At 35.6% G+C, this 9,031-nt stretch overlaps 3 protein-coding genes across 3 annotated transcripts in view; 1 reads left to right on the forward strand and 2 right to left on the reverse strand.

The window, feature by feature from the left end:
- Nucleotides 1-9,031, reverse strand: part of lrrcc1 (leucine rich repeat and coiled-coil centrosomal protein 1) — a 280,861-nt gene that overhangs the window by 144,007 nt on the left and 127,823 nt on the right. The window lies entirely within an intron of this gene.
- Nucleotides 1,288-4,350, reverse strand: nol7 (nucleolar protein 7). The gene is made up of 8 exons (XM_087241022.1): nucleotides 4,152-4,350; nucleotides 4,001-4,061; nucleotides 3,799-3,854; nucleotides 3,453-3,481; nucleotides 2,178-2,217; nucleotides 1,982-2,103; nucleotides 1,820-1,897; nucleotides 1,288-1,736 (listed from the first exon to the last, which is right to left on the reverse strand). Exons 1-8 carry the CDS (start codon nucleotides 4,274-4,276, stop codon nucleotides 1,663-1,665), a joined length of 585 nt encoding a protein of 194 aa, XP_087097148.1. The 5' UTR covers nucleotides 4,277-4,350; the 3' UTR covers nucleotides 1,288-1,662.
- epdr1 (ependymin related 1) lies at nucleotides 5,137-8,007 on the forward strand. The gene is made up of 3 exons (NM_001002416.2): nucleotides 5,137-5,463; nucleotides 6,849-7,057; nucleotides 7,142-8,007. Exons 1-3 carry the CDS (start codon nucleotides 5,243-5,245, stop codon nucleotides 7,330-7,332), a joined length of 621 nt encoding a protein of 206 aa, NP_001002416.1. The 5' UTR covers nucleotides 5,137-5,242; the 3' UTR covers nucleotides 7,333-8,007.

Raw genomic sequence — 9,031 nt, forward strand, 5'->3', positions numbered from 1 at the left:
TGGGACTTGCCGTTTGTCAAACATGTTAAAACTCTTGTCCTCACCCTGCCTGCCCTCATGGCTCTCAGCCTCACCTACAGTCATCACCAATACCAAGCTAACCACTCGCAGATTGTGACAACAATTCAATAACTTTAATTTAAAAGGTGTAAATCAGGGTACAGCGAATCATTTCTTTACCATTAGTTCCAGTGGTGTATGCTCGTGTTCATTTTCTTGTTTGCTTTTAGTTAGTTATTTGATACTATAAAAACAGGTTTAGTCTCATAATTGTGTTGTGATTGGATCTGCAGGAGTTTGGATGGAATTTTCATCCTGTAACCCCCTGCTCATAATCACTATAGCACAGACTCAAAATCCAAAATGATGACAGCAGCCAAACTGGGACTATTTTGTTTTACCTTTTACAATGAAAGGAAGTGGAAATGTGTCCATATTGTTTTTAGTCTTTGGTGTGGAACATGTAGGATGTAAGTTAACTTAAAGCATAAACAGGGGTTGGATGATGATACTGAAACCGGTGGTACCAAAGCAGTTTACCAGGAGCTCCACAAGGTCAAAAATTATGATTAACATCTCCTATGGCATGCACAGTCACCAGATGTAAATATTATTAAGCCACTTTGGGGTTTAGGAGGAGCAAGTCAGGAAATGGTCCCCTTCACTATTCTGCATGAAGAATGGCTCAAAAACATTTTGTCATTCCCGAGAAGAATTGATGCTGCATTGGCCACAAAAGAAGTCCTACAACAGGGGAGTCCAAACTCAGTCCTGAAGGGCTAGTGTCCTGCATAGTTTAGCTTCAACTTCCTTCAACACACCTCCCTGAAAGATTCTAGTATACCTAGAGAGAGAGAGCTTGATTAGCTGACTCGGGTGTTTAATTAGGGTTGGAAGTAAAATATTCAGGACACCAGCCCTCCAGGACCGAGTTTGGACACCCCTGCCCTACATCATACCAATGAATTATTGTGGTCTTAAACCAGGCATTTAGCTTCATTGTCTAACCCCTGTACATAGACGAACACAAAGCCTTCCATTCTGTTTTAGAGTGTGGGTGATCACTAGATGTTTGACATCTATATGTGTGTGTGTGTGTGTGTGTGTGTGTGTGTGTGTGAGCACTCCGTATCTGCAATTTAAAAATGTGCCAATGCACAAAGTACACATTAGGTTCTGTACATCAGGGCCAACAGTAAAATTTAATTTGTAGCCACTGGTTGATTTAAATTTTCAAAAAATATACATAAATAATAATAATAATGATAAAATAAACACCACCCATGATTAATTTAGTCAAAGGGTTTTAATGGAGTCAAACAATGTACAAAAGCAACCGACCAGAATGTTCGTTTCCAAGATCAGGTTTACATGTATTAAAATGTTAAGTAAATATGCAAAAGCAAATTTACATCCTGCCACTTCTTTATAAAGTTTGAATCTGTAGACAAGATAGGTTATTTCTTGTTAAATGAGCAAACACAATCTTACTTTAGGTATATTTAAATATGCTTGACTAAGAGGTTCCAAGAGGTCAGAAATCCTTAGAGGGGTCCTTTAGAAAAGCATGATCCACGTGGTCAGAAACAGCTGGGTGATGAAAGCCAACTGTCCTCACCTCTTGAACTCCTAATTCAGCACTTCTTTCTCCTGCTTCAGATCTCAAGTAGGAATCAGTTTCACTTTATGCATAAACCTTTTGTTGGTCTTTGCAACATTTGCTTTCATGTCAACAGCTGTAGATGAAGGACAATCACATGCATTTCAAAACATATGTTGAGGACATTATAATATTCTTGAACACAATCTCAATACTCACCCCATTTTTTATTTGCAAACTGCACAGCTGCACCTTTGTTTACACCCCTCTTCTTATTAAGGGATAGAAGCTCTGTGTCTGTAATTAAAGTACACATTGATATCCAGTTGGTTAACTTCATTTGCATAAATTCGGGCTCTAAAGAGAACAGCGAGAGCTTACTGGTGGTTCTGTTGGTTCTTGGTCCATAAAAGCGAGACTGAATAAAGTCCACAGCGCTTTGTTGAAGTGAATTGGAAGCAGATTCATCCTTCAGCCTCATTACGGTGTAGTTTTCTGGTAAACTAAAATCGGATTGTTTCTTATATACATGTGGAAGCCTGAGAGAAATGAAAGTGTGTGCATTTATTATACTTACCTCTTAGAGATCGCCTCTGAAGTGTTTGTCTCTTCCTCATCTACAAAATAGTTGTATGTCAGTTAATATTCCAAATGACCGACAGTTAAAATTGTGTTAAAGCACAGGTGTCAAAATCAGTTCCTGAAGGGCCGAAGCTCTGCACAGTTTTGGCCCTGTTTACACCAATACATTTTCGTTTTAAAACGCATAAGTTTTGATACGGTTACGCCATCCGTCCACACTAGAGTTTGAGCGCCAAAAATGGAGCGTTTTAGAAATGCTGAAGAGGCCGTTTTCATTCTAAACGCTTCTGCTACGTCTTAGTGTGGATGAGGAAAAACAGAGACATGGGGCTTTTCCTCAATATTAAATAGCCTACACACAGTTCAGTCCTGCATCCTCTCCTTGTAAGTTCAGACTTCGCAACTTTAATATGGAAAACAAACTCCCAAGGACTTTTTTCATTTTGTTATTAACAACTTAACAGACAGCAAAAATGTTGAGGCGTCGTGCTTCAGATACGAGCATCATTTTTACTGTATGCATATTTATAACAAAACGGAGCCTATAACATTACTGCCTCCTTTCATTTTCATTAAAATTCAAAACACCCTCTCTTTTGCTGAATGTCAGTTTTAATAATCAATAATAGCCTTAATAAAAGTACAACGTACAATAAGTTTATACATTATAGGAAATAAAGGCAAACAATAAGTCAACATACAGAATGTAAGCGGTTACATTAATTATTAACTTATCTTTGTGCTAAGCACAAAGAACAAGTAATAGATTCAAAAGACCAAAGTCAGGGATAACGTCGTTAGATATAGACAACAAGATAAATTAAATATCCCGTTTAACAAATATAGCGAGATTGGATCTAGCGGTACATCCTTGAACAGTCCGACGAGCACAGCTCTCATCTGGCTATATATGATGCAGCGCATGCCAGAGTGTGTGTGTGTGTGTGTGTGTGTGTGTGTGTAGTCATGCGATTTGCGTTTTCAGTGTTTTGGTGTAGACAGAGTTGTTTAGAAACGTTGGGTGAAAAGCTAGTCTCTGTTTAAAACTCTGTTTTAAAACTAAAACGTACTAGTGCGTATTCTCAGTATTTTCAACAATATAACAATAGTAAGTTATTCACACATTTTCAATGACGCATATATTTTTAGCTCATATTTTTGACCATTTTCATTTTGAGGAACAAAGAGTTCCACACTCACTTCAGCATTTCTGACATGGCCACTGGTGTAGAGTTTCAGAAATGTAAATGTTATGGTTTTCGATTGTTACCTTTGTTGTTGTTCGTAACTTCAGTCTGCCTAAAGTGAAAGAATACATTTATTAAGACTTGCAAATGATTTTGAGAATTATAGTCATTTTAATAAATGGGAAATTCTCACAAAAATGAAAATTCATTTACTCAACTTTCACTTAAAGGTTCCAAACCTATTTGAGTTTCTATCTTCTGTTGTACAAAAAAACAATAGATTAAAGAACGCTGGTGGATGGTAATTTTTGTCAATGGATGCCAGCAACCAGCATTCTTCAACCTATATCCTTTTGTGTTCAATAGAAGAAACTCCTGAGGTAATTTTAATTTTTGACTGAACTATCCCTTTTAATGGCGAGAACTTACTTTTGAGGTTCTGTATCAAATTCCTCTAGAAGGTCTTCAGGAAGTAGCTTTCTCTTCTAAAACAACAGATATAACACATAAAGAAGTGTGGAATGACACAAATATGCTACATAAACTATTTGATGCGGATAAATACATTATTTGCTCTAAGTAACAACATGCTAACTGTTAGACATCTTTAAGACCGAATGAATCGACCAACCTTTTGCTCTTGAAACAGCTGCTGCCTTTTTCTTCGCTTCTCCTTCAACAAGTTCTTTTCTCTGAGCACAAAGTGAAAGAAACAATATTATTGTGCCATCATCAGCTCATGTGTGTATTGATGATTTAAACTCTCACACACACAGACAGACCTTTTGGCCGACTCGAGCGCATCTTTGACGCTCTTCAGCGCCGCTTGTTTGGACGCGTCGAAGGCGACCTCCTCCGGCAGTTCATCATCGCTGGACTCAAACTGAGTCTGTGTTAAATCTGACATCTCAACCTTTTTGAACGTACTCAAACTGATTTTAGCACACACGTTGTACGGGGCTCGCCATATTAAATACCAACAACGTTGAACACTTATTGAAGACAAACATACTAAAGCCATAGGTGGTGGCAGAAAAAAAGATGCTGCCATCTGGTGGTTTGGGTGTCTCGGCGATTTCTGCTTCTGTAAACAAACTGATGCAAATGGCGGCGTTTATTATAATACGACAAACGTCAGCATACAACTCTGATTTGTATATAAATGTTTTTTTCGATGCACATTAATAAAAAAGAATTTATTAACAGAATTTCACATGCGCTCGGGATTGGTTAGGATTAAACACTAACAATATTTTAAATAATTAACGTTAGAAGTTTTATCGTTATTGTTAATATTATTATTAGTCTGGCAAACTGATATAATTTATCACATTAATTATTAAATTGTTCAGAAATATTATGGTGAAATATCAATGTTCTTTGCAATAACATGTAAACAATAATAATATGTTATTATTATTATTTTTATTATTAATTATAATTAAGTATTAATAATTAGGTTATTAAAACAGTAAAATTTGTAATTATTTTACTAACTACAGATACTACTAGGTTTTATTATTTACATAAGCATTCAGCATGATGGCGAAATATAATATTGTATTTGTTGTAAAGTAAATAATAACACAGGTTGTTATTACTAATTCATGTTATAATTATATTTTTAACGCCGTTTAGTAATACAAGAAACTATACTGTTTTGTTTTTTCGACTTATAATAAAATAATCTGTCATATGGGTCTGATATCTGACCAATCGCTGTTTCTCACGTGTTCGTGACATGGATGCTGCTGCCAGTCATTTGTCATTGGATGAAGCATCCCGCAAACATCTCTCTGCTCCACTCACAGGCCTCTGAATCGTTGCGTGATTTGGTTCATTTTCTCGTCATTATTGCGGTGAACTAGCAGAGATGTTGGTGTTTGTTGTTTTATGGCAGGTGTTGTGTTTATCCGTGTGTTCGGGCTTTCGGGCGGCTCCTCAGCCCTGCCCCGCGCCGCTGCAGTGGGAGGGTCGGACGGTTGAATATGATCACGGCACCGGGAGAAACACACGGGCAGCGGTCTCCTATGACGCCCAGAACCAGAGAATCAGGGTCCTGGAGCAGAAGACTGGACACACACCATGCAAGAAGTACGCATTCATAGTGTTATGAAATACACTTTAATACGCTTACCGTCAGTATTTTTTGTCTTGTGTTTTTAATGTTTTAAACATTCCCAAACCTGAAAAACAAAGTTATTATGTAAAAAAGAGACAATATAGCATCAAGTCATTGATAAGTAATTTTTTTGTGTAAAATAATAACCTTTTATTTTTTTTAAATACTTAATATACTCTAAAACTATATATAATAACAGATTTGTTATTATATTTTATTACATAATTATGATATAATATATTTTTATATAAATATTATTTTATTAGCTATTATAAAATATGTTTTATAATAGAATAGGCTTTCTGTTATTATTATTATTATCATCATCATCTTCAGGTTTTTGGTCAAAAACTCTCAAATTGTATGGTTCTTCATAAAAATCGAGTAATAACAATAAATTAAATCAACATAAATTTACTTGAGAACCAAATTGACAACATAAGAAGTCTTGTTTTCTGATAATGATCTGCTATCAGGAAATTAAAAAGGAAAAAAGTTTACCTTTACCATATTGTCGGACTTTGTATAATATGTAATTTTGTTATGCATGTCAATTATCTTGATTAAAGCATGTTAAGTCACTTGTATCAGAAAACATTCATTCATTCATTTTCTTGTCGGCTTAGTCCCTTTATTAATCCAGGGTCGCCACAGCGGAATGAACCACCAACTTATCCAGCAAGTTTTTACGCAGAGGATGCCTTTCCAGCTGCAACCCATCCCTGGGAAAATATCAGAAAACAATACCCAGTAAAGAAAAAATGAAAGCTTTGAATTTTGATAGGTAAAATATAATAGGGGCAGCACGGTGGCACAGTATGTAGCACAATCGCCTCACAGCAAGAAGGTCGCTGGTGCGAGCCCTGGCTAGGTCAGTTGGCATTTCTGTGTGAAGTTTGCCTGTTCTTTCCGTGTTTACTTAGGTTTTCTTCCGTGTGCTCCAGTTTCCTCCACAGTCTAAAAACATGCACTATAGGTGAATTGAATAAGCTAAATTGGCCATAGTGTATGAGTGTGTGCAAGAGTGTATAGGTGTTTCCCAGTTATGGGTTGCGGCTGGAAGGGCATCTGCTGTGTATAAAATGTGCTGGATACACTGGTGGTTCATTCCACTGTAACAACACCAGGTTAATAAAGGGACTAAGCCAAAAAGAGAATGAATGAAAAATATAGTAACTGTCTGAAATGTCCACCATTGATTTGATCCAAATTGTAGATTAAAAAGCGAAAGTGGAATGAATAACCTCATATGATTATTGTATTGTGAGTAATACAGAAACAGCATTATTATAACTACATTAATAAAAATGTATAAATTGCTTGCATTACAGTATGTGTACTATGCTTTGTCTTTGAGGTTCTTTGAGTACATCTACTTGTTCAAAAGTGGAGTGCTATTTCAGATTGAGGAAATTACAAAGCAGTGTGCAAAAATTGCTCTGACGGAGGCCTGGGATCCTTATGATATACCCCTCAACTCCACATACGAGGACCAGTACTTTATTGGAGGACCTGGAGACATGATCGAGGTCCAAGAGTGGTCTGATCGCAAACCAGCTCGCAAAAGTATGTTTGTTGAGTGTGCAGTTTGCATATGACCATGCCTTATTATATCTGACTGATAGAAATGTACACCTTTTTCTCTGACAGACGAAGCTTGGGTTGGTGTGTACACTTTGAAAGACTGCTATCCTGTGCAGGAGACTTACACCAAAAACAGCAGTGTTACCACGTCCACTCGCTTCTTCGACCTTCAGCTGGGCATCAGTGACCCTGAGGTGTTCAATCCACCCAGCACCTGCCTGTCTGCTCTGTCTAAGAGGATGACATCTGACTGCTGAAAATCAATGTCTGCTCACTCAGCATTAAATAACATACGGCTCTGCATTAGATCATCCATAATAAATAGATGGCTTTCAATTAACTAATATTACACTGACAAAGAGCGCATGGAATGAGCGCAGATACTGTTAATTAAAGGCTTTGAAATAAACCAGGATTGTTAGTTTTAAGTTGAACAGTTCATGTTGATTTATAGTGTGAACTGTGCCTCATATCTTATTGAACCCTGATTTTTTCATGCACAGGGTGGACAAATGTAGTACTTTTTTAACAGTTAATGTTCAGTTTTAGTTATTTAATTTAGAATTTAAAGTGATATTTCACACCAAAATGACAATGTACTCACTATTTACTTAATCTTGGTTTCAAACCTTTATGGGTTTCTTTCCACTGTTAAGGAAATATATATACTACGAAAGTTGCTGATTACAGTGTTCGAACACTTTTCAAAAAAATTTCTTTTGTGTCTAACGGTAGGAGAAGAAGCTCTTAAAGGTTTAAAACAAGTAAAAAGTGAGTAGATGATGACAGAAATTCATATTTTTGAGTGAACTTGCCCTTCAATTGGGTTTATTAAAGTGTTGATGCTTATACTCTTTATTTTACAATGTTGTTTTATAGCTGCAGAAAGCCTAATAATTTGATTCTTGTTTGAATAAAATTGTTTACCTTGCTACCACATTGTTTGAGAAAATCAATTGAACAGTGTGGATACCCTTTATCAGACAGTTAATCAAGGATGTTTTAGATGAAGAGTTCATTGTTGAGCATGTCAGTTATTTGTTGATAAATGAAAGCACTAGTCTGTGGCCTTAACAAGATTAGTTTTAAGCCAAGCTATTGTCTTCATATCTTGATTAACTTTAAAGTATACAATGACTAAAATATCCAATAGTATCTGAATGCAGACTTTTATATGCAAGCTGAGATATGCAGTTTCAGACATGCAATCTCAGGCACAATGCCCTCAATGTAGCCAGCCAGTAATAACACAGTCAGGGGGTTAGGGGCAGGGTTAGCTGTGTGCAAAATGTCTGTGTGTCTACATTAAAAAGTTATAAAAGTTCAACCAGAAATAAAAATTTGCTTAACCTATATGAATTTATTTCTTTTGTTTACTACACTTACAAAAAAAAAAAAAAAAAAAAAAAAAAAAATATATATATATATATATATATATATATATATATATATATATATATATATATATATATATATATTGACAAGCATTGGTAAACAGAACAATAGACATTTCCCATAGCATAGCAGAAAAAACATTGAATTCTGTCATCTGTGTGGCAAGTACCAACATTATCCAAATTTCCTATAGATATTATTGATATATACATATGTGGCGCTAGTCCACAAAACCTGAAATTAAAAAGCTGAATAATTAAGCTATGCTAAATGGTTTGTTAAGGATATTACTGGCTGAGATACAACTAATATCTGGAATCTGAGGGTTCAAAAATGAAAATTGCCTTTCAAATTGTCAACATTAAAAGTTATATATATATTACAAGGAAATTTGTCCAATATGTTCATTTGAACAATCTTTTTACAATCACAGTTGATCACTAATTTTGACTCAAACAGTGTATCTTTGGCTATTCCCACAACCCCATGCAATACTGGTTTTGTGGTCCAAGATTACATATGTGTGTTTATCATATATTTAGAATGAAAACAAAAGGTTTG

Source organism: Danio rerio, chromosome 2 (genome assembly GCF_052040795.2).
Source record: "Danio rerio strain M-AB ecotype USA chromosome 2, GRCz13ab, whole genome shotgun sequence".
In the NCBI taxonomy this organism is placed as follows: Eukaryota; Metazoa; Chordata; class Actinopteri; order Cypriniformes; family Danionidae; genus Danio; species Danio rerio.